We start from the raw sequence: 26561 nt of genomic DNA on the forward strand, positions 1-26561 counted from the left end.
AATGTTTTCTGAGACAAAGCACGAATTCTATATAGCTTGGGAAACTAAGAATTAAATGGAGCTTTTTTTTTTTTCAACCTGGGGGTCACTAATAACTGTTTATGCAGCTGCCATAAATACTTCCTGTTATTGACATGTGAAGTGGAAGTGTTTTGCACTTTGAGAAGATACATCTCTCCCCCCAAAAAAAAAAAGAAGACTCTCGCTTCTAACTGGAAACAGCAGTAAGGGCAGCGTAGCCTGTTAGAAGGGATCGGATGCCAGCTGTTTTCCTCCTTTGGTCTGTGAAATGATTTGCTCTTTTTACAACTCTGACCTTTGGCCAAAACAAAAAGTCAGGCAGTGGCCCAGATGTCTGCAGGGAGCCAGAGCGATGGTTTGTGTGCCAGGCAAGCAGTTGGCAGAGGTTCAATACAGCAGCTTTTTCTACATTCTCCAATCCATCTAGGCTATTTTGAGGTGTGTGTGTGTGTGTGTGTGTGTGTGTGCCATGCGCACCAGAGTTGTTCATCACAGCAATTCAGAGATTCCTTTGGGGAATAAATCTCCCCAAGGCCTTACATTCTTAGATCTTCCACATATCATTCAACAAAATAAAAGGCAAACAGAAGCTTATGGCAAGTCCAACAGCACACAAACTTAGGGCAGAATCCCAAGCAGAGACTGTCAGAAGCAGAGGGTTTTTCCAATATCCTCTATGCCAGAAAATAACAGGAATTGCCAAAAACATTTGCTCAGCAGAGGTACATGCGTACAGGAACCTCATTAAATTTAGTGTTAACACAGCCCATTGATTAGAGAGGATGCCTGCCCAATGAGTCTTATGACAGGGCTGACAATGAGATATAATAGCGGGAGTCAACCCATGACGCTATTAGCTATTTCGTAAAACAACAGGAGACTTTCATTTACAGAACAGAATGACGGGCTATGCCTCAGATCAGAGCTATATCTAAAACTAATCCATAGCATTTGCCTGAGGATTATCTTTAGCCTGGCAGATATGCAGAACATTAGCTTAATAGCATGAAGTATGTATATGTGACAATAAGGGGTATGGCATAATCAGGCTGTGCATTGAGAATTTCAGCTGCAGGCATCTGCTCACACAATCACATAACTCCAAAGCCTTGTGACTTTCTCTCTGATGTTCAATCAGCATGTATATACCTCACCAGAACTTTCTATAATTGGTCTCAGTACATGTCATTATTACAACCGGCATGAAGGATTTCAAGAATCAATGTTTTATGGATTATAACAGATGAATGTAAAGATAAAACAATTACTACCAACCTGCCTTCCACTGAGGACCTGTATATTGCACAAGTCAAAAAGAAGGCTGTGAAAATATCTATAGACCCTTCACATCCTGGACAGTTGTTTCAACTCCTACCCTCAAAATGACGCTATAGAGCACTGCACACTAAAACAACCAGACACAAGGACAGTTTTTCCCGAATGCCATCACTCTGCTAAACAAATAATTCCCTGCTTGTATCCTTATGATTTGTATTGACTGTTTCCTAGTATGATTTGATTGCCTATTTGTACCCTATGACTATATTAAGTTTATATTATGATTCTTGATGAATGTATATTTTCTTTTTATGTACACTGAGAGCATATGCACCAAGACAAATTCCTTGTGTGTCCAATCACACTTGGCCAATAAAGAATTCATTCATTCATTCATTCATTTGAGCACTTCCAAGGATCTGTTTATACATTCATCTAACTCACTGGTGTAGCAATTTTAAGTGTTTCTATTCAAGTCTCACCGGCTACATCAGAATTTCTGAGCAAAATTGTTATGGATTATTTTGCTGTTAGTGCTCAGGGATCTTTCACTCAATGGCTGGCAGCAGAATGCATGAGCTGCCTCTAGAGGAAAATATGATGCTGGCTCAAGTCATGTCAGGTGACTTGGAAGTGTTTATCTGTGCAATTTGATTAACCATTGTACTCATTAGGTCATATGGAACATGGATAACTTTCGCATAAAGTTCATTTCATAATTCATTTGTTCTGTTTGAAGTTTAGGAAAAAGTCCAAAAGTACATTCAAAAGCTGAATCAATTATCCAGAAAGATGGTGAGCTTTTCTTTACATGCTGGGTTCAAGAAAGGCTGGCTAGCCACCAATTAGGGTGCTTTAATTTGGATTTCCACACTGGGCAAAAGACATAAGTAGCCCCTATCCACTATATGATCATCTGATCATTTAAATACTGTTTTTTATTTTCAAATTCTGGTATAATATGGGCTACAGATAGTTAACAATCCTGATTTGAGATCCTGTATTACAACCCAAGCAGATCAAGGTTGTACACTCTATGTATGGAAGTTGCTGCCCTCTAGTGTTAAAATACATTTTGAAGTTATAGTAAAAAAAAAAAAATCATATTGATTTTCCTACCTGGTGTATGGAGATTCTCAATCATCCATGGTTGGGCCAAAGGTGCTTTTCCAAAAGGTAACTGGACTTTCTTGGTTTTTTTTCCTCGAAAACATTTTGCTTCTAATCCAAGAAGAAGCAAACATCCAAGAGAACCAAATAAGCTTCTTAGATAAGAAACTAAACATTTTCTGGGAGGAAAAACCAAAAAATTCCAGGTGCCTTTTGGAAAAGCACCTTTGGAATTTTCCTAATTTCTTCTTACAATTATAGTTGGGACTGATGCATTTGCTTGTTTGTGTCCCGTCTTTATTGTATTCTTCTTGCCTCATCATTTCACTTGTTTCCAGTCAGAAGTTTGTCAAGTGTTAAAAGACATAACTATGTACTTTAAAACTATTCTAAACACTGTGCAAATGTTCAGTATGTGACTTCATTGCCAATCCTACTTGGAAGTCTAACACTTCATATAATCTTAATTTGATCTAAAATGTATGTGATTCCATCATCCATCACCCTTTCCTATTAGGTTTCAATGATCCTTGTGTTTCATATATTGATATCTACATTTTTAACTCTTAATTTTACTCTAGCTTTCTTTATTCCTGGTTATTAGGTATCACACATTCTTCAGACCCAGGTACAAAATTGGATACAAGACAGTCACTGAAATAGCATGGAAATGCTGCCCGGGTCTCGTGGGAGAAGGATGCCATCATGATAATCCCACTAATCAAGCAGGAATTCCATCCCAACATCCCAGCCCCAAGATGCCTCCAACTCAGAAGATGTTTCCAGGTCCCAGAGTTCCACCTCATCCCAAAATCCCTGTGGACTCGTTTCCTATACCAAAAAAGAATAATTATGGTGAGGATCCAAATTTGAGTTTGTCACATCAAGGATCATAAATGATCTTTTCTTTGTTATCCAGATATGTTGGACATGGAAAAATAAGAACAGGAGTACAACTTTTATTGCTCAGCCTCTGACTAAAACACATCACACATTTGCATGTTCATACCTACCTGCCTAAGTCAAAGTCTGGCTGACCAGAAAAATTAAGACAAAATACCTACCATGCATAGAAATTCATTCTATGTGACACCTCCGTAGTGCCCATCAATGTAAAGGTAAAGTTTCTCTGTCCAGTTGTGTCCAACTCTAGGGGCAATAGAGTACTCATCTCCATTTCTTAACAGAGGGAGACAGCACTGTCCACAGACACTTCCATGTCATGTGGCCTGTGTCAACTTGTAAAACATTTCCATGCCTGTATCCAAGTTACCATAAGAAAGAGGAGGTGGGGAACCAGAAGGAGCATATGGCAAATGAATTCAAAAGCACATTCCAACCTTATCTCAAAAAGATTGTAGCTTTTGCTCACAAAATTCCTTAACTGGAGAACGTGATTGATGACACCCAGTCCGTGAATGTGCTTAATTGGAGAATCTGATTTATGACACACCCAGGGGGGAGGGGGGAAACAGAACCACAGGTGACTGTAAATTACATATGCCAGAGTTAGCTTCATACAAGTCATGCCAGTATGTCACTCCTAATAGTTAGTTGAAGTTTTTTGAAGTTTGGTTTGAGGCTTATGATTTAATTCAGATGATCGCTAGAATCCTGACAGCTAGCATGATTGCATTCTGAGGTGCACAGAATGCTGTTACTTTTCCACCAAAGTGGTACCTATTTACCTACTCACATTTGCATCCTTTCAAACTGATAGGTGGGCAGGAGCTGGGGCAAGTAACTGGAACTCACTCCATTGTGCGGCACTTGGCTCTCGAACCTGGGCTGTCAATTTTCCAGCCAGCAAACTCAGTATTTTAACCACTGAGCTATCGTGCCCCTAATAGTTCCCATACACCTTTATATTATATTTTTATAAAAGCAATTGTACTTGTGGTTAAAACTTTAAAAAAAACATATTTGGATATTTGTGGCTTTTTAAAAACATCCACTGATATGACTCAAAATAATTTTGATTTTTGCAGAAATTACTAGATAAGATCAAAGGAAAAACCAGGAATGAGGAGCAAATCATTACATCTAAAAAATTACAGGATATCTATAATTTAAAGTTAATCTCAGTATAGAGACTAGGTGCTAAATACAATTAATTAATGACAAGTTTTGCTGAGCATTTAGAACCCAACTATTCTAACTCTGATAAAAACCATTAGCCTGATGAAGTCATGTGGTGTACAAAACCATGATTTGGTTTAATTATGGCTTATTTGGTTTAATTATGGCTTATTGAATCAACCACAACTGGGTTCATATATCATATTAAATTAAAATTCTTAGATAAATATTCTATTCCAAGTTCATACAACATCCAGGACATCACAACCTTTTTTCATTTATAAAAGATTTATTTGTAGCCCTAAAATAACCTGACCAGGGTGAAAGAAGAAAAAGAAATATTTTGCACATCCTGAAAACCCAAACAAGCTCTATTATAACTTATTGTGTGGTATGAACCCAGTCAGCTATTCAATACATAGAAACAGAGGAGAAATTTGTTCAGTATATATTCAGATCACTATACAAATTGAAATGCAATTCTTTGAAACACAGACTTCACTCAGTTCAGCAATGCAATAGTTAACTCTAGAAAGGTTTTACACTAGATCAGGAGTGTCAAACTCAAGGCCCAAGGGCTGGATCCAGCCTGGAGGGTGCTTAAATCTGGCCCACAGGACTGGCCTGGAAGTAGCAAAGGACTGGCCCATTGGGGTGGCCCCCCACACCCTGTTGTGTCCGGCAGGGTACTATGAGAGGCATCCATCCTACCACCACCTCGGCCAGCCTGTGGAGAACAACAATGCTAATCTGGCCCTCAAAGAAATCCAGTTTGACACCCCTGCATTAGATGAATTAATGAAATATATACAAAAATGCTGAATGTGGTGAAATGGGAGGATGCATATATGAGGCTACAAAATGTGTTCACTAGAAATAATGTCAATGAAAATATGTTCACATTTTGATGTGATTTTTTTTTACAAAATAAATAAATGCACAAATGGATTAAACCAAAATTACATTATTAAAAGTAAAATAAATTGAAATTGTCAGATTCACTCACCTCTAAATAAAGTTCAAGAAGCTACTGGGAGTTGGGCAGAAAGCATTCTTTTTAGGGCAACAGAAAAAGTCGTTTTAGCTGCTTTTGCTCTTGATAACAATGGTCTGGCTGCTCTTTCACTTCCCAGGATGCTATGCAGATCTGCAAATGGATGACTTGTTTTGACAAAGACTTGAACAAGGGAAGTCCCAAAGCTGCTGGTGAAGCAGCCGTGCCCTTTTACTTCTAAAAGTGAAGTGGGCAGGTTGCATTATTCATTCATTTCAACCTCTTCTGGCACCATTGATTGAAAGGTAGAAGGATGTGGCATATGCCCAGAAGCCTTTCTGAACTATTGTTAAATGCCATTTCACATTATGCAGTGATGAGAAGTGCGTTGTAGAAGACAATCTAAATCCTTTCCCACTTCAGCCTTGTGAGGTAGTCCAGACAAGAAGCATGCACAGAAATACTAGCTCTAAAATTATGATAAGGTTACATTAACAGAATTTTGCAAGTCTCTCATCTCTCCCCTCCCACCTTTATAGTCCTAAAAGCTAGGTAAGGTATCTTTTCAGTTGTTTGGCATAGGTCCAGTTCTTCTGAAGACTCAGCTGCCACTTGTTTAACACTTTGTCTAATTTGTGGTTCTTCTACTGTCTCCCAAAGCCATTCCCACATACCATTACACCCACACAGGACTAATCTTTGTTTGAGAAGGCACAATTTGTAGTGGCTTTTGGTCCCCTGATGAAAAGCATGGCCTGAATCCAGAAAATTAGCATTTAAGTGTACCTACAAAAGAGTAAATAATCACATTATTTCTGTTTATATCTTGTTCCTAGGTCGAAAAATGCCTAATGTGTTTGGAGACAGACTGGACCACTTGGAAGGGGAGGTCAGACGTCTCTCACAGTCTTATGATACCTTATACAATATGGTGAGTGGCTTGGGGGATCACTTGCGACTTGCCATCCAGGAAGATACTAGTAAAATGATTGGATCCCTCATGAACAGTCCAACTGTTCCAGATTCAACCATGGGATTTGGAATCATTCCTGATGGAATTGTGGATGCTGCAGACAAAGCTGAGCTCTCCCCCTATCCACCTGTGGGTGAGATTCTAGGCAAAGTGACTGAAATGAGTGATTCACTGAAAATCAAGACTAACCTACTTGAAGAAGTGCATGGCCTGGTCCTAGATCATGATGGGCAGATCAAACACTTAATGGAATCAGCTCGGCCTTCACCACTCACCTCGATTGATATGTTAGAAGAATATATAGACAACAGGCTTAGCAACCTGAGAGTGGAGCTTTTGGATGGCTTTGAGAAAAAAATGATAAATATTCAGAGTACATGTGATTACCAGATCAAGGAAGTAAAACAGCAGTGTGAGGAAGAGAAAGCAGCAAACCTCCGACTTCAACAGATCTTGGATGGCAAAGAACTAGAGATCAAGAAAGACATTTCTCAACTGGAAACACAGATCCAAGGACTGACAGTTGTAGAAAACTGCTGTAGCAACTTGAACTACCTCACCGTACGGATGGATATTTTGGAAAAAGGCCTACATAGTATTTCTGAGTCTCAGAAGAATCTACACTCTAGGGTAGATAATGAATTGTCCCCTGACATTTTGGGGAATCTCTTTGAAGGACACTTTGTGGACCTTGAGGCTAGGCTGAATTTTACAGAGAGGGAAATAGGAAACTGTTGTTCTAATGTAGAGGACAACATGAGAGGTTTGATGGGATCAGAGCTAGATGGCACAAAAGTTCTTTTTGAAAACAAAATCAGAACCTTGGAGGAAAGACTCATAACTATTGTAGGAGATGTGAATAATGTCAGTTCTGCAGTGGGACTAGATGGAGCTGTAATGCCATTCTTGGAAGGAGAGCTTGCTATCATAACAAGGGAAACAGATGAGAAGATGGAAGTACTACAGAGCCAACTGACTAACTTAGAGAGCACTTGCTTGTTGGGCTGCACTTCCAAATCCAAAGATGTAGAAATCTTCCGTACAGAGATAGAAGAATGCCAAAACAAGAATCAAGATTTACTGCTCAGGATGGACAGCAACTCAGATCTGCTGCAAAAACTCAATATTACTATCTTGGAGATGCAGAGACGGATTGAGGAAGAAACAGCTGGAACCTTGCAAGGTGAGATCACATTATTAAAGATCAATTTGAACACCATGACTAAATCTCTAACTGGGCTGAAGGATTCTGTTTCCCAGTACTCTGATTCAGTACTGCATGTTAACTCATCCTTGGATGATCATGAGCGCAAGATAGAAGATGAGGTCCATTCGCTTCAAGAAAAGATCAGTAATCAAGACTCCCAGCTTTTCTTCAGTAACAAGCGTGTCTTGAACCTAAAGGGAGACCTTGAAAGGCTGAGATCCAGGATCATCAATGACTTGAGCAACTGCAAAAGTCAGGCTCTCGGACTGCAGAAAGAAGTGATCCAATTCGATGACCGTATGGCCCAAATAGAAGATACGTGTGGCAGACTGGGCACCATAACAGGAAGCCTGGAACACATCAGAAGTGAACTGGAGAACAATGCAGGAAGTATGTGGGGTTACACGAATCATATTAACAAAACTTTGGCTACACACTCTGAGGAAATAACTGTGCTCAAGAATAACTTGTTGGATTGCCAAGCAAAAGTTACAGAACTATCTGAAGATGTTGGTATCCTAGAGGGCAAGCTGAAAAACAACCAACATTAGTTATATTGGGTCCAAAGTATACCTAACTTATAACATACAGACTCCAGAGAGATGGTACCAGGATTTTTGTTTTATTTTGGTTTTTGAGAGGGGGAAGGTCACTAAACTTTAAAGCTGCTATAGTCCTTTTCCTGATTTCTTTGGTATGATTTTTTAAAATTACAATTTAAGTATGTTTGCCTGTTAACTGTTCTTTCTACAGATATCTAACAACTGTACTTACATAGCAAGTGCCTTCCCATATTTCAGTTCATATTTAGGTGACATTTCCAATACACAGTTCAGTTCAGGAGGAAACTAGAGATTTATTTGGAAATAAATCAAAATCTAATACTTAAGGACAGAAACAAAGAAATCCAATATCTGCCAATATCATCTATTGGAAAAGAAACTCTTTTCAGAGGTCATAGTACAATATCTAGAGCCATGTGAAGGCTCTGATTTAAGATAAGACTTCCTCCACCCATTTTATATAAAATTTCCCTCTCCAAAAATATCTCCAAAATATGGGCTTGAATTCTACATGATAGCATCAAATGATACAAACTTATGGGGTATTCATGTAGGTTAGCGGCAGGATAAGAGTTGTAAAAGATAAAAGAATGCCCTTGTATAGAACACGTTTTCCCTTTTTTGTTGTCCTACAATAATCAAGCTGAATTTTTCAAGCTGATATTCTCAAAAATTGTGCAATCTGACTTTGCATGAAGGATAGTAAGGCTCTGGTCACTGGGTTAGAACCAATAGGTAGCTTGTTGCAATTCTAGGAACAGAAGAAAAGAAAGCACAAATAATATAGTGTTGTAGCATTACTTCCTGTTGCTTCCTATTTTTTCATAAAATGTGGAAGAAGTTCAGTTGCACAAGATAATTATTATTATACCCATTGTATTTTAATCTGATTTCTTCTTGGGCACTCTTGAACAACCAATCCCTCTTCTATTTATTCTCACTTATTTATTTTTGAGAATGATATCCTTTGAGAATGATTCCTTTCAAAGGAATTGTTCTTAAGATAATGTAACAGCAATGACATGTAATAATCCAATTTTGTTTAGTTCACATTTACTTCATTTCAAGTCAATCTACAAGTAGAAGCAAATATTCTTCAAAATTCATATTATTCCCCATTCAGCAATACAGAACGTGTGTGTATACGTGTGTGGGAAACATGCATAAAAATGTATACATTACTGAGAGTATCACACAAATATATTTTAAGTTATAATGCAATGTTGTTGTTAGTTGCAAAGTCGTGTCTTTGCATCGCGACCCCATGGACAATGTTCCTCCAGTCCTTCCTGTCCTCTACCATCTTCTGGAGTCCATTTAAGCTCACTCCTACTGTTTTAGTGACTCTATACAGCCACCTCATTCTCTGTTGCCCTCAATCTTCCCCAGCATTAGGCTCTTCTCCAGTGAGTCCTTCCTTCTCATTAGGTGGCCAAAGTATTTGAGTTTCATCTTCAGGATCTGGCCTTCTAAAAAGCAGTCAGGGTTGATCTCTTCTAAGACTCACTGGTTTGATCACCTTGCAGTCCAAGGGACTCTCAGGAGTCTTCTTCAGCACCGTAGTTCAAAGGCCTCAATTCTTTGGTGCTCAGCCTTTCTTATAGTCCAACTTTCACCATACATTGCAACTGGGAAAACCATAGCCTTGACTATAGGCACTTTTGTTGGGAGGGTGATGTCTCTGCTTTTTAATATGCTGTCTAGATTTGCCATAGCTTTCCTCTCCAGAGGCAAGCATCTTTTAATTTCTTGGCTGTAGACCCCATCTGCGGTGATCTTGGACCCCAGGAAAATAATGCCTAACATCATATAAAAATTATAAGCAATATTAATGAAAATATATTTAATTTTAAAAGGAATTTGTTTTGTTCCAAACTGAAGCAGAATCATGTTGAACTAAATTTAAAACTGAGAAATAAGGTCCCACTTAATGTATTAATCTGTTGCTACTGTATGTGTGACTACCGTTAGATGTTCAAGACAAGAAAATGTCAAAAGAACTCAGCTGTAGATTAACCCCAATAAGAGCATTCTGTTCTGCAGCTGAAGGTCTTTTCTTTGCTTTTCTCCTATGATTGGACAATTTTTACGTTTTTGCTCCCACATGAAGATTACATGAAGTTACTGGGCAATTTGCATAACATTACATAATGGCTGGAGAAAATGTTTCATATGAAGGACTTGCCATGCAGTAATTAACAGCAAATTAGATTGGCTCCGGTGTGATAGTTACAAGTCATTAGATTCAGAGTAGGAAAGTGTTCTGGGTCCAGCATGGGTTTTCTAATAGTACCTGTGACTGTGACTATTTTAAGGAATCAATAACACACATACAGCCCATACTAGGTCTGAAGTGTCCTACCTTCCTCCTTTGGATCCCAAAAGCTGTCCTTCTACTTGCAACTCCTAAAGAGCTAATTATATATAATTATGTGTTTGGTGGATTTATTTTGTGCAATCAAGTTGGCCTCAACTGTTAGCAGACACATAAATTAACATTCTTCAGCATGAGCTGTCACTGACCTGGTCCTTCAAGATTTTCACATATGACTCCTAATAATCAAATCCACCCACTTTATTGCTGGCTGTTCTCTTTCCTTTCACTGTCCCAGCATTAGAAATTTCTGAAGTGATCTAGGTCCTTGCGTAAAGTGTCCAAAATATAATTTGAACCTGGTCATTTGTGCCTCAGGTGAGAACTCTGGATGGAATACTATACTATGTGTTTATATGAAGAAATGGAAGTGTAAGCAAGACTGTACATAGTTACTGCAGCAGGATGTATTTTTTTCCTTTTCTGCTCATCTCCTTAACCCTTCTCTTAGCTAATTCACAACCTTTAACCTCGTTGACTGCTAATGAAAAGCATTAAGAAACATTTTCCTAGTATAGCTGTATCATTCTTCATAGTTAAGCTGCCAGTTCCTTTTCTTGTTCGTTCCTGGACAAAATGATAGTTGTGTCACATTTTCCTTTTTTGGTCTAGCAGCCCAATGGGCAATCAGGAATGATCTACTCTTACTGATGAATGGTACCCAAGAAATTAATCCTAATTAATAATTTTATGCCAGTGTACAAAAACAAAATTCAGTGGCCCTTCTGAATAATGAATCAGAGCAAAATTAAAAATCAAAGAAAAAACCCAATACGCTTAATGAAAGTGAAGAAATTATCCTAGTGCATCTTGTATTTCTCTGTAGGTATTTAAGTTTATTAGGGGGGGGGGGGAATCTTTCCAGCCTAAACTTTGCACTAAACCAGAGTATATTCCGTTCATCTTTCTCTTTCTTTTACCTTGCAGGGTTGTTGTAAAGATAATGTGCATGAAATGCTTTGAACACTTGAAATCATCTATATAAATGTTGCTTTTATTAAACTGAGAAAATATATCAAATTATGTCAGGCAGTATAAACATATGTACTGAAAGTTATCCCACCCAGAAAGAGATTTGAAACATTTATATTATTTGTCCTCAAATTCCAAGTCCCCCAATAGAGCAATTAAGTGTTATATTGCAAGGTTATTCTGCAAGCAGAACAGGATGACCCTATCATCAGAGAAGATTCCAGGGCTGCTTCAGGTCAGGCTATTAATGTATTGATCTCAGGACTTCATCCAATGCCCTCCTGAGGCAAATCTAGGAGAAATCAGCTATTTCAGTGTTACATTCTGAGGTCTCCTCAGATAGAGGAGAGATTGCAAATCCATAGTGTAGTTTGTTGCCTTGGTTCCTTGCTCTGAGAAGCCCCAATATGGCATCTAATAGCTTTCCTCCAGCAGCAGCAACCCTGTAGTGCATATGCAAGACTCAAATCATACATTAAAAGTGGAGATTCAGAAGGTGGCCTGTGAGTAAGATCACTATGGCAACCCATCTAAGACGCTGAAGAGTTCATAATGTCTTCGTAAGATGGGAGGGAGAAATTGGCCAGGCTTTTGGCATATGCCAGTAGTTGAACAAGGCCAGTATGTTCTGGGCTTCCCCTCAAATAGCGTTGACAATTTCTCCACTCTTCTGTTTGAATTTAGTGGTATTAGTTGTTATGAGTGATATCCTGAACTCAATCCACTTTTTCTGAACATTCTGCATTCCCTGTGAAAAGAGCACTGGTTTCACTTTTTCTCCTCTCTTTTTTGTAACAAATTCTCATGGGGTGGTGGTGTGGAGAGGTTGGAAATTATTAGTGGTTTCATAATCAACGTTTTGGAGCCTGGCAATTGATCGTATTGTATATACATTTACCAGAAGGAACTATAACTGGTTTCAATTAAGTTACCTAGGATTTTGAACATGAAGTATAGTTCAGCATTCTGAATTGAAGAGTCCACATTCGGTGAAAAAGAATTAGAAACACTTAAGAAATTATAGTTGCATCCTGTTTACTTCCAGGCATTGGAGGTACAACAGTTCTAATGTGTATTTGGTTTGTTATCATTAATGAGCAGACCAATTTGACAGTTACATAACCTCTTCCCTTTTTCTTGGGAGTATTATTATGTTAGTTTCTATCACATGGTGTTGGAGTGACCTCTAGTAAGCATTACAGTACATTACAGTACATAATATATCTTCCATTTGTCAATCCCAGACTGTTTTCAGACTGCCAATTTATAAACTAAGGGGTTTTTTTTGCTGAGGTTTTCAAGAAACAGGGCATTATGTCAATTGTGAAGATTTCAAATTTATTTGTTGTTTCTGGTAGGTTGTGGCCATAATTGTAACAATAATGATAACCCTGTTTAGTCTAGCTGTTTTTATTGTACATTTGTTGCTGGTTAAAACTGAATTATTGCTTCTTTTGGGGGTAGGGGAAGAGAGGAAACTCTCACCAAGTTTTCCAGAATTGTATTACTTTTAAAGATAAATTCTTAGAAAACTATTGAGAAAATGGAACAAAACTGACCAGCAATGTTATTTTCTGGATTGGATCATGGTAAAAACTGGAAGAAGAAGAGATGTGTAGATTTGTACTTTACGGCAGTTTGTACTTTACAGTTTGTACTTTACGGCACTAACACATTTCAATTTGCAAAATCCACTCGTGCATTACAAAACCAAGAGGGAATTACACCACTGAAAGGAAGTCTAGGTTTGTATAAAATGCTCATAAGTACACATGTGGAATCAATCACTATAATTTAAACAGAAGAACATCTCTTCATTATTGGCAAGCCCATGACAAGGATTTTGGGGTGCTTTTCTCTCTTTTTTTCTTTTTAATAAAGATTGTTATAGTACTTTCTTTTTACAAAACTCAATCATCTTTGACAGTACTGAGCCATCTTTGTTACATACACACATTTCCATACATTTCTAATTATTCATATACATTTCTATTTCTTCTTCTAATCTCTATAATTCTTACTCCTATTGTCCATCCATTCATACCCATTTTCCCAAACCATATAATATTCCGAGTCTTCCTTTCCTTTTAACTCTAAGGTGAGTTTATCCATTTCTGCACAATCTAAGATTTTTTGGATTACTAGACCTTGTGTAGTATCCTTTTTCCAACATTGTGCAAGTGCGATACTCTCTGCTGTGGTTATATGCAAGATCGTGTGTTTCTTTTTTTTTTTTTTCCTGTGGAAATTAAAAGCTTTCTTTAAAAGCATTCTTTTATTCTTTTAAACTAAGGATTATATAGAACAAATCTTTCAAAAGGATATTTGTTTTTTCTAAACTAGAATACATCAGCTTTCAGTTTTGGAGACAATGCAAAATTATCACCTAGCAATTTTGAAAATGATATCTTAGGTCCTCCAGCCTGCACATATGCAGCATGGCAATTGGTGTTGACTTAGAATTCTTTTATTTAACTCTTCAGCTTCAAACCCAAAATCTCAAAATTATGTTTTTGAAAAAAAAGAACCCTAAATGGTGCGCCTCTGTAGTCTCCAGGAGCTGTATTGAGCCCAATGATATAATATTGAGCCCATTTAATATATAATGCAAGGCCAAAAACAAACAAATCACATTATGATTTAGTATCCTGGACACCTGGCCAATTGCAACCTATTGAGCAAATCAGATGGATAAACTCAATAATGTTCAAATACGAGTGCTGATAGGATTCTGAATCTTAATACACACTAATTTAGCATATTGAAGACCAGGTTATCAAATAAGATACTGTAGGTAAGTTTTCAAATGTACAGGATCCTTCCAGTTAGGTATGTACTGAATCTCCCATTCACATCACGTGTTATAGTAGAATGTTTACAGTGTATTGGGATTAAGAACTGGAAGTGATTGTTGCTTAGGACACCACATTGCAACAGGGATGACAAAGAAAACACTTTTTCATAGGTTTATGAAAATGCATTCTGCAGAGTTTGGGGCCGAGACTCTTTATGTCACCTGCTACCCTAATCCTTTAAATTGATGCCAACATTTGAAGTTTGCAATTCCCACATATCTAGCATATATTTCATAATGAGAAATTATCTCCTCTTGGTGGAAAACAAGGTATGTATAATGAAGACCATAAGAAATCCATAGTGTTGCAAATAGATGGCTCATTGGATTTGAGTGAAATATCACTTTTGTTCACTGTACCCCCACCTACATTTAACAAAAGAGGAAATCATGTGTGTAGTAGAACAAGAACCAGTCCCCTGGATCCAATTTTCATTAAATTCACAGCCAAATTATAAATGGGGAGGAGGAGAGAAAATCTGCACAAATCTTACAAAATGAGTGGTTTTTGCTTATTGTATTGCACTTTTTCCATCTTTATTATTGGTGCTCTTGTGATAAAGAATATATAATCTTCAATTTGCAGAACTACCCATGCTAATGGACATTGGGTGTTTTGACTGTATTTCTAACAAAGACATTATAAAAAAAATATCATAGCTCATAAAGAAAAGCATTTGGTGGCCATAAATTACCATAAGGTCAAAGATGACATTTTTCATAGTTTCATAGTTTAAAATATCCCATTGCAGCAAGTCACAGTATTCATGCCAGTTGCTACATTCAAGAGACAGAGTTCAGGATTCAGAAGAGGCTCCGTAAAACCAGGGGACTAGTTCAGAGCAGCAGTAGAAAATATTTTTTTTTAAAAAAGTCACAGTACTTAGAAATAATGTTTAAAGAATGTTCTACTCATATTAGATAATACTGTAATCAACAAAAGCAGCAGAGAACTGAAAGTATTATGAAAAGGGTATCATTTCTTGTAGAATAGGTGAAAAGTGGTTTGGTAGGTTTTGAAGCACTGTGCTGGTGAGTAGAGAAAAATGTTCTGTATAAGCTGCTTATCTTTGAGCCCCTGAGTTGTGTTGACCCCAAACACTGGGGGATGGAAGGAGTGGACACTTTCAGCCCTTATTAACATCATGAAGCCTACTTGCAATCTAAGAATAAGGATAGGGGTAGAATCACTTAAAGACATCACAAATACACACACATTTCTTGAAAATGCACCTAACCATACAGCATATAAGTTAAATCTTGGGTTGAAAGCTGACATTTCCACACGAGATGCTCCTGACTACGGTACAAACGTATGTCCTGAGAAATAGCAAGCTTTATTTTGCTGTCTATCCATCACATTGGAGGACCAAAAATTAAGGATTCTTTGGGAAATAATGTTGACTCTAAACAATCAGACAAAGTCTTCAAAGTCTACGGTAGGCAGAGGGGATTTCCAGTAAGAGAATTGGCTGAACTCTGGAGAAGCCAGGGAAGCAACCACATCTTTGCCAATAGGTGGAAAGAGAAAGTCTACCACCTCACCCAGGCGCTCATACCTAGAAGAACATGAGGACAGGAACAATTAAAAAGAGCAAGCATCTTTTCTTGCACATTTATAGTTTTAAAGTACACACCTTCCCTGAATTTCATTAAGAAAGCAAATACAGGTAGTCCTTCCCCACCGACCCCAAAAAAAACCAGGCCCTTATGATCTGGATTTGAAGTTAGGATGGCTGGCTCCCTTCTGCAGTGATAATATTTTGGGGGCTTGGCAACTGGCTTGTGTTTAGAGTGGTTTGTGTCCTCCTACAGCAACATGACTGCGATTTACTTTGCCCCCCCCAAAAAAAAAATTGGCATTTACTTCCTGTTTCTGGCAAAAAAAATGCAGATTGTTTGCTTAATAACTATTGCAAAAAAATCATAAAATTGGATCAATCTTGTGGTATCCATTTAATGACCAGCATGATTTATGACTATAATGTTGGGTTCGATTTCCCTCATAAATCGAGGGCTACCTGTATGATGTTATATATTATTTTAATATTAATAAATGCATTTAACCATACCCTTATGCCCACCCCATGCACATGTTCATGAACTATGGATCTCATGTTAAACCCATTACAGTGATTTCCAGTAATAGGGATAATCTGTAATAAGATTTCTTGCTTACACTCATCATTTCTAAGAACACTTGCCATATAATACAGTGGCACCATCATTTAAGGCTTCTATAATTTCCTCTATACATGCAGACAAACTGTTTGAGGGCCCAAGCTACATGTGACCTTTGAAATGACATCCAAAGCACCTTCAAAAGTTGTAAAAATTATAAATGCAAATGCAAATGCAATAGAATGGAAAATAGTACTCTGTTTAATAAAACCTGAACTTTGAATGTATGTTTAAATTACGTACATTTTATTTTTGCTCTGGCTATTTCTACTTTTTAGAAATAGGCAAGGCAAAAATAAAATTTATGTAATTTAAATATATATATTCGATTTTATAAGTTTAAGTTTTATTAAAGTTTCGTCCCAATTGTGCTGGGATTTGGATGGAGTGCTGTGGAATACATTCTACTTTTTAGAAAGTATCCAACAGGATTTCATTCAAATCCAGCACAATTGGGAGAAAACTTTATGATCTGTGCTGTATATGACTGAGAGATCCTGGTAGAGGTGAAAGAATGTTTCAGCTGAATCACACAATGAAGGAAGAAACCCCCTCACTGCATAGTTTTGCCTGTATTAGCCACTTAGATGTTTTAAGCAAATTGTTCTTTACAAGATAAAGGAGCTTTACAGACTACAAACAAATAGGCTGATTTGCAGGCTTACGTGGACTTGGTAATTTTTATGAGTTCCTGGATCAATTCCCCTTTGGGGTTTACAGTGAATATGCGGGATTCTGGCAATGCCACTTCCTTGTAGGCATAGACATCCTGTTGAAGAAATCACAAGCAGCGTATATATTAAAATAGTAACAATAGTAATTGGCAAGGATGAGAAATTCTCTTTATACATTCCCTTATTCTGCTGATACTCACAGTTAGTCTGTTCCCAAAAGCAGCATGGAAAGGCTGGCTATTGGAACCAAATAAATTTCGGATATCTGTCAGACAGGCAATTTTGAACACTTCTGGTTTCTTCTCAATCACTTCCCTAAAAAGTTGATAAATAGTTTAGAAAGGTGAACTGCTTTTCCCTCTTCTTGATCAAGTACTTGCAGATTTAAAAAGAGGGGGAAGTAATTATAAAATATTAATTTCCAGCATCTGTTTGTCAAGGTAGGTTGAATTCCAGATGCAAACCAAAATTTTAATTTACAGTTTCAACTTTTTCCTTACCTGGAATCATAGTCAATAATTCCAGGTCACATACTTACTCAAATATCACATCCTCCTACTAGGAGGATCATCTCTATCGTATGTAGATATCACAATCCTCGTACATAGAGAGATCATCTCTATGATCTCTGAAGAAAGCAATAAAACAGTGCCACACAAATTAAGTCACCCATCCTCTACCATTACATGGAAATACTTACCTATGAAATGCCGAGAAGAGGCTGCTAGGTGCAAGCAGGATCGGTCCTTTTGGGAGCATCCAACCTTGGTCATTGACACATTCTAAATATCCTTTGGTGATGTGTGCCATGCCAATAGCTCTGGCTGAACAATAAAGAAACTTGTATCCGTTGCTAGAATGGAAATGATACCAAATGGAATGAAACCATTTTGGTTAACCCTCCCCACATTTGATCTGCCCCTCCAATAGGAGTGGTACAGCTGCTTTTGTTCCTGATCAGCTCTTACAACTGGGTCAAAGGGACAGACATTTGAAAGCAATAGAACAAAGTAATATTTTTAGTTTTTCTCAAAGACCTCTCCACACCAAATACAGATAATCCTCGACTTACATTTAATGACCATTCAAAGTTACAACAGTACTGAAAAGGGTGACTTAACAACCATTTTTCACTGTTACAACCTTTTGTAGCACCTGCTTGATCATGTGATCGAAATTCAGATGCTTAGCAATTGGTTCATACTTATGACCATTGCTGTGTCCCAAGAACATGTGATCACCTTTTGATAAGCAAAATCAATGGGGAAGCCAGATCCATTTAACAATCATGTTACTAACTTATCAACTGCAGTGATTCACTTAAAAACTGTGGCAAGAAAAGTTGTATAATGGGGCAAAACCCTCCTAACAAATGTCCCATTTAACAACAGAAATTTTGGGCTCAATTGTGGTTGTAAGTCAAGGACTACCTGTATAGTTGCTCTTTCAAATGAATTATTTCCCTACTTCAGTGTCCTTTTCTGTTCAGCATTAGCCCACTGTCTTTCCCACTGCAAAATCCTAACAAATCTGGGATCATATAATATGATGGTCAAATCAGCAAAATGTTGCAATCTGGCTAGGTTAATCATGTAGTTGCAATAGCATTGTAATAGCAATAATCATGTATTGCAATAGCAATAGCAAAAGCAATATCTTCAGGACAATGCTTTCTAAATAATTGAATAGCAACAAATGTTGTTGTTGAAAGCATTTTTAATAGATTTTTATAATCCTCTTGCGCAAGCAGCGGTGAGCATGCGCACTTGAGCTCCATTTGCATGAGCAGTGGGCATATGTGCTAGCCACTTGTGCAAATGGAGCTGCGTGTCTTGCCGGCCACTCAGACGGATTAATCCCTCTTCCCCTCCCCCAATGGTCCACAAGCATATTTTGCTTGCTGGCATATGAGTAACAAAAAGAAAGCTAGCTTGATCTGCCTTGGAAGATGGAATTAGGATCTAATATTTTAAAAGAATCAGCAAGTTAATAGAGCTATTGTTGTTCATATCTCTGAACTACCAATACCTACAGATGGATTTTATGGAAGAGCTTAGCAATGCCTTGATGAGTCCAGTCTTTCCCAAGGTGTGGCAAGATATGCCCTAGAGCATCAGACCTGATGAGAGAAAAAACAAGTATATGATGAACTCTGCACAATGTAACTGCAAGTTGTCCTATAAGTGAAGCAACAGTGATAGCAGAATGTTCATAACTGGACATGCAGCAACATGTTTCAAGATAATCTATTCTTAACAGAGGTGTTTTTCTTTTCAGACCTCTAAAGAGCTTAAGCAACCAAGCTTATTTCTATTTATTCCCAGATTGATCACTGAAGCCACAGAATGTGTTTAGTCCATATAAGCTATGTATTTTAAATAGAAATAGGTTGGCCCTTTGATTTTTGTTTGTATGTTTAACTTGCACAAATCCCTATGCCAGTCTAATTTTCTCTGCAATACTTGCCATGTCCCAGGAGAATTCATGTCATCCATTTCTATCTCTTTCCTTCCACTGCTTAGAGAAGCATTTCTCAACCTTGGTAACTTTAAGATGTATGGATCTCAGCTTCCAGAATTTCCCAACATCTTAATGTTATCAAGGATGAGCAACACTGGCTGAGATTTTCAGCATCCTCTTCCTGTAGTTTTTCTGCAGGCATCAGTGAGATCTCCCACTCTAGTGATTGCAATCATTTGCAACCACATCTACAACACAAGTCTTTTCAACAGTTCCAAGAAGGCTCTACATCAATGTGCACCACTCAGGTGTCCCTGATGACACAGACAAACCTCCAGGTGACCTTAATTACCTACTAAAAGAATGCAAATGACCAGCTGTCTGCAAGGAGTATAAATCCTTCCATTCCCCACCATCCAGTCAGAGCCAAAGAAGCTTCTCATATGAGAAACAAAATGTCTTCAGAGAAAAACCAGAAAGTCCAGTTGCCTCTTGAAAAAGCACCTTTGAGACAACCACATTTACAGTTATTGGGAAAAGATGCTTGGTTGCAAAATTGCTAGTATGCTATCCCTTCACCATCATAAAGCAATTGTTAAACACTTGAGGAAAACATGCATTATAGCTAGAAAGCCTTCCCTGAAAGCAATCATTCGTATGTCTTTTGTAAACAATGAAGTTGGGAGGATGGGGGCTTTTAAAAAAAATTTCATCACCATTTGCAGTTCAGTTAGATCATAGATTAAGTAACTGGTGGACTCAGAGTGATTTCTGCACATTCTCTACAAGCTTGGCAAGGCTGGCAAAAGTGTAGACAATTACAGATCAAATTTTAAACTCCTTTGCGGAAAAATGGTAAGAGGAAATAATAGTGGCATGGAAAAGCCCACAGCCAAGTATTATAGGAAGCATTGTCAGTGGGAATCTACCTGGTGATGGTGCCATCAATATCAGAGATCACCACCTTGTCATTCCAATTCCATAAGTAAATGTTAGCTTCACAACGACATGTGCCCTGATACTGAGTCGTCACACTGAACACAACATCATTGGGGCCATCCCTCAGGTTCAGCTTTTTCTACAGCAAAAGAAGAGGACAAAGAGGCAATTACAATATCTTTATTTAGAGCAGGGGTCTCAAACACAATTTACCTGGGGGCCGCTGGAGGCAGAGTCTGGGTGAGGCTGGGCCGCATAATATTATACTTTATATTTATATTATACACTAATATTATACTTTCATATCACGGTGGGGGCCACAGGATATTGTCCTGCGGGCCGCAATTGGCCCGCGGGCCGCGAGAATGAGACCTCTGATTTAGAGCATGGCATTTCTCAGAGCTGTTTTGTTAGTTATACATCTAAAATTATTTTATTCTTTATTTCACTGATATTCTCCTCATCCTTTAAGATCTCAAAGTGACTTACATGGAATCATCATTTTTTTTTCATCTGCATGATACAACGGTATGCTACATTAGGTTAGAGAAAGTGTCTGGTGCAGAGATCTCAAGATCCCAATGAGCTCCATTATTGATTAAGGACTTGCACCTGCATTTCAGTGACCTCAGTTCAATGTTTTATCTACTGGAGAACTGGTGTGATGTAGTAGTTAGATGAATTAGGGAGATTCAGTCTTGGAAGCTCATTGGTGACTTGACTTTGGGCCAGTCACTTTCCCTCCAGTCAAGCAACTTCCAGGAACGGAGAAAAATTGGAAGAAAGATTTACAAACATTCCTTTAAGCTCTTGGATCAGAAAGGAAATGTACATTTTATGAATAAATAAATAATACTACTGTATACCACTTTGGAAAATAATTATTGATGATCAGTTAACAGAGGAAAAACTTGGCCCACAAAACTTCATCCCCTACTCATATTTTAAACTACATTTCCAAATGCCCAGTTTGCCCCAACATTTCTTATCTTTAAGGGCCAAACTCTGGTTGTTTTTTTCCAACATGCAACTCATAATTGAGAAGTTGGAATAGTAACTGTGAAGTCCACCTAAGAGGAATGCCAACTAGGTAGTGTGTTTTGGCAGCCCCTCTCTGAACAGAAAGTATTTTCTGAATCAAACAGGAATAAATAGAAAAGAAAATTCAAAGCTACATACGATTTCATCAGAGGAGAGTCTTAAGGACTTCTTGTAGGTTGGAAGAAATTTCTGTGTAATAGCATCTGGCATGGATCTGTCTCCTTGGTGGGAGGATCCAGCATCTTCATCACTGGAGGAATCATTTTGTCTCCTATGGTTCACAGGACCAAAATAAATTGTCAACATAAAAGAAGGTAATGGCCAAGAAATATGGGTCAAGTCTCATTGTGTGAAATAATACTCATTGATGAAATAAATCCCTATACAGTACCTATGTTGTTATCACAATTGATATCTTGACAAACATATTTATTTTACCACTAAACTACCTCATCCAAATATCTTTAGGTTGTTCAATGCAAATTAATATGACATAGTTCCATGACAACACTAATACTCCAAAGACCAAAGACCAGCTGATCTAACAGGGAAGAACAGAAGTCAATAGAATAGCTCCCAACCCTGCACACCAAGGTAAACATTCTCTTAACATACAACAAAATCTTAACATACAACATTCTTCCCATTTCCCATTTATCTATAAAGAAATCCTCAAATCATTGTCAGTCCAATGTCCAAATGTCCAAAAGTCAGAAAAACTTGGTTACGGCCAAACTTAATGATTAGACTAGAGATAGCAACATATCTATTTTAACTTTGATCAAATAAACCAACTTTGTATTTCTTCCTCTTCTAATAATCTTGATCTTTAGTTCTTTTAAATAATGTTGTAGAAGTTGATTTCTTTTTTTTCCCTTCTCATAAAATTCTTCAAAGTTTTAACAACTCTCTTTTGTAAATCCAGTATAGAAAAATTATCCAGGTCACTTTGTTGGTTTGCCATTTATGACAAATTTAGATATCTGCCAGTTTCTTTTGTATGTTTCAAAAGTGTAGCATCTTTTCCCATATCATTCTTGTAGCCTGTCATTTTTAAATCCACTTTCAGATCAGTCTCAGTCTTGTCTGTTTAAATTTGTTTTTCTTCCATAACATCTTTGAAATATATAAAGGCAGACACTCTTAAAATTAACTTCTGAGTCCATTGTCCAAAAATATCCTTCAGTATGTCCAATATTGCAATATTTTGCTTCATTGTGTATTAGGAAGTCTTTTTTTTCTTTTTTAAATATAATATTTAGTGCCTTCTAGTTCCCTCTAGTGTCCAACCTTCAAAGTCTCATACTATCATTTTTAGGAGAATTTAAAGCAAAAGCATTTTCTTATAGGAAGGATTCTTATAATTAATTCCAAAATCTTACTTCAAATCAGTCTGGAGGCTTAGTCTATTTATAACTTTCCAAAATCAAAGTTGCAGTCATGCTTTTGCTGTTTATTCCAAAAGATTGTTTAAGTCCTTAAACTTGCATTTATTTTTATTTTTATTTGGCTAAGGATAGAAGGAAAGTCATATGGTGCTGTAAAACCTGTTGATCCAAAGGTTCCTAACATCTGGAAAACACTTAACAAGCAATTTCCAAACGTTATCAGAAAAGGAAGTATGCAAATGCAGTGTCCTTTTAAACAGGGGTCCCCAACCACCGGTCCGCGGACGGACGGCGCGGAACAACTCCCTACCGGGCGCGGCTTGCTGGGCGCCGCCATCTTTTTTCATGAAAAAGTGCTTCGGTGAGCTTTTCCGGTAGAAAGCCATTTCTACCGGAAAAGCTCACCGAAGCTTTATGCCGCCATCTTTTTGATGAAACGTGCTTCCGGTGAGGTCACCGGAAGCACTTTTTCATCAAAAAGATGGCGGCGCCCAGCTGATGCCGGTCCGGGCGCGGCGCCCAGCTGATGCCGGTACCGGGCCGCGGCGTCAAAAAGGTTGGGGATCACTGCTTTTAAAGGCATCAATAGCCAGGAAGAGGACTATTTCCTTATTTCCTAGAACCTTAAATCCACTGAAGTCCACCTCGTGTGGCCTCACCATGAGAAGCAATTGCATGGAGCAGTTGTGGGTGATCTCAAGTCCTTCCTTTGTCTGGAGAGGAATTACAAGGAACTGGCAGAGATGGGCTACACTTATGTTGCCAACTGATTCGCTGGTTGTGAGCGCGGGCGCGTGCATGCACTTCACTCAGATGTGCCCCTTTGGGATTGAAATGCAGCATCAAACAAGCAACTAATCAACTCAGGCAGCTCTGGTGAGTACAGCATGGGTGGAGTGGAAATCAACTGGGCCGCATGGGCGGGGGGAACGAGCCAGAAAGTTAGTTATATATGGAAAGGATAGCACAGGGATGGGTGGGCAGGCCCAGCCAGTGATCACAACTACAGGGTTTGCCAGAACTGGTGCAACCACGCAGCAGCCCATCACTGGGAACCGGTCTATTTGCTACTCACTATTTCTTCCCTGGAAGCCTGTTAATTCTTGAGGACTGGCATATTGAAATAGATTTGAAAGAGATTCAAAGACATTTGGATCTGATGAACTGAGCTGCAGCTCACAAGAGTGTATACCTTTTAACAAAAATGTATTATCCTGGAAAAGTGCTTTTGAATTGATTTATTTTAATTTGTAGCCTGTCCATCTCAAATACATAATTCTTGGTTGCTAACAATGACTAGCTTAAAAACAGAATAGAAAAATCAATAAACAATATAAATGCAGCTGAAATTAAATAAAAACAACCAGTATAACAATCAACATAACCATGTTATGAATTCAACTACATTCCCGGGGTCCCAACTCAGTAACCAATCCAAGACTTCAAGGCCTTACAAAAGGCCACAGGCTTGGGAGAGTCTAATGTCTGTGGAGATGATGTACCAGAGGGTAAGCACAAGAGAAAAAGCTCTCTTCCTGGGTCCCACCAAATGACACTCTGTGATGTACAGGCCACAAAGTAGTGTTTCTCAACCTTAGCAACTTCAAGCATACTGGCTGGGAATTTCTGGGAGTTGAAATTTACACATCTTGAAGTTGCCCAGGTTGAGAAATACTGCCCTAGAACATCCTTCTTTTGCCAGATCTAACAGAATGGGCAAAAATAAATGGAGAGAGATTGTCTTGCAATTAACCAGACCCTAGAGAAACAGAATGAATGTTAGTGTATTTACATGTTCTCAAAATATTCCCTTGATTTTAAGTGAATTAGATGCACAGAATTTCTCATTATTGTTAATAGTAAGAGCTATGAATCAGAATCCGGTAAACCTAAGTGGAAAGATTTGAACTTGCTTTATTTGTGTTACTGTATTTTTACACAATATATATTAAGCTATAGGTTCTCGGTCCATAATTAAATCTCTATTCTATTAAATTCTTCTCCCTATTTTTTATAATCGACAAATTAATTCTCATATTTTAAAAAAATTCTGAGATGGGATGAGAGGGGAAAGACAACTAATTATCTTTTCCAAATTGTTAAGGTAAGTTTTAAATGTGGATTTGTAACTAGTAAATATTATTTGTCATGTTAAAACATTTTAATCAAAACTATTAAATCTCCACTATAATTACTTATTGAAAATACAGCCATGCCCTTAGATATGCCAAATTCAATACAATATCAATAAATCACAACTTACCTCTGAAGAGTAGTGTCCTCCTGATTCTTGCCTACTTTGTTGGAGTTCCTGGCACTGATTTCATGCTATAGATACATAAAAATACCTTCTGTTAATGTTCCTTAAATACCTAGTCAAGCACTGAATCATCTTTCTTCCCTTTGATGTCACCTAGATAAGTTGGGCTCACACATCCCAGATTTCCCAGTCAGAATGGGAAACCTACCATGTTACAGAAGGTTTCATTAAATTAAGGAACTCATCTCTGCTACAAAGGATTGGATACGAATATAGTAGATTTGGCCATATTTCTATAAAAGAAGAGGTGTGCTAGTATCTAATTTGACTAGGACTTAGTACATCTGATGTAAGTCCATTTCAACTCTAACATTTTGTTGTGGACCTCATAGAGGGATGTTTCCTTTCCATATTGCAATATATGTACCTCTTTTCGCCTCCAAGAAAACCACCATCTTCCAACTTTCTTGGGCATCTTCTCTTTCATTAATCTATCAACAGTATTCTGAAAAATAACAAGAAAGATGAAGAAATGCTATGGTTTAAATCCAAAAGCATTCTTAATCGTAATAGTCCCACAAATATTGGATAATCCCTAACCTCCAGTCATGACCTCAATACCAAATATCTAATTCAAGAATGAAGCAACCAGCCGACAACTTTTAATGTTCCCAAGAATAAGATGTCATAGAACTAGGGTCTTCAAACTTGGTAAGTTTAAGACTTGTGGACTTCAATTCCCAGAATTCCTGAGCTAACATGACTGGAGGAGGAATTCTGGGAGTTGAAGTCCACAAGTCTTAAAGCTGTCAAGTTTGAAGACCTCTGTACATAGAAGGATATGAGTATTACTCCAATTGATTCAAAGCATGAAGAAATTCAGGACAGCAAAAAATGGGAAGTCAGAAGAGGTTTTCAAGCTTCAAGGAGGATCAGCAGGCCAGTGAAAGATGGCACTGAACTACAAAGTCTATTCTGTGGAGTCCTTGGTACTCTCTCAGCTTGGTTGTTTGCTTGCAGATGTTTCATTAACAGACTAGTAATATCAGTGCTAGTAAGTATGAGATTTGTTCCTTGTTTACATACTTAAGACCCTATTCTGTGGTGGAAATAAGTCATTCACCTAAGAAGAAGGCATATTTTGAAGTAAAGTAATAAGGCCTGCTTAAGTTCAATGTGGAGAGCTAATAGGC

At 37.8% G+C, this 26561-nt stretch overlaps 2 protein-coding genes across 9 annotated transcripts in view; one reads left to right on the top strand and one right to left on the bottom strand.

The window, feature by feature from the left end:
- The window catches only part of EMILIN3 (elastin microfibril interfacer 3), a 33953-nt gene extending 25633 nt beyond the window's left edge, over positions 1–8320 (top strand). The window contains exons 3-4 of the mRNA XM_026664882.2: positions 3014–3264; positions 6319–8320. Of these exons, the coding sequence (XP_026520667.1) occupies positions 3014–3264; positions 6319–8213 (2146 nt within the window). The 3' untranslated portion in view covers positions 8214–8320. The remainder of the gene's footprint in view (positions 1–3013; positions 3265–6318) is intronic.
- Positions 8321–14930: 6610 nt separating this feature from the next.
- Positions 14931–26561, bottom strand: part of LPIN3 (lipin 3) — a 55647-nt gene continuing 44016 nt past the window's right edge. For 7 of the 8 annotated variants that reach the window (XM_087959366.1, XM_087959363.1, XM_087959365.1 and 4 more), the window contains exons 12-20: positions 25796–25873; positions 25372–25436; positions 21859–21991; positions 20670–20818; positions 19313–19399; positions 17981–18133; positions 17481–17595; positions 17272–17375; positions 14931–15984 (exon numbers count right to left, since the gene is read on the bottom strand). In XM_087959366.1, the coding sequence (XP_087815492.1) occupies positions 15840–15984; positions 17272–17375; positions 17481–17595; positions 17981–18133; positions 19313–19399; positions 20670–20818; positions 21859–21991; positions 25372–25436; positions 25796–25873 (1029 nt within the window). In that variant the 3' untranslated portion in view covers positions 14931–15839. The remainder of the gene's footprint in view (positions 15985–17271; positions 17376–17480; positions 17596–17980; positions 18134–19312; positions 19400–20669; positions 20819–21858; positions 21992–25371; positions 25437–25795; positions 25874–26561) is intronic. The other variant, XR_015748459.1, reaches the window with a different exon arrangement.

This window comes from Notechis scutatus, chromosome 3 (genome assembly GCF_049901735.1).
Source record: "Notechis scutatus isolate UNSWTSFEM ecotype Mainland chromosome 3, rNotScu1.2, whole genome shotgun sequence".
NCBI classification, from domain to species: Eukaryota; Metazoa; Chordata; class Lepidosauria; order Squamata; family Elapidae; genus Notechis; species Notechis scutatus.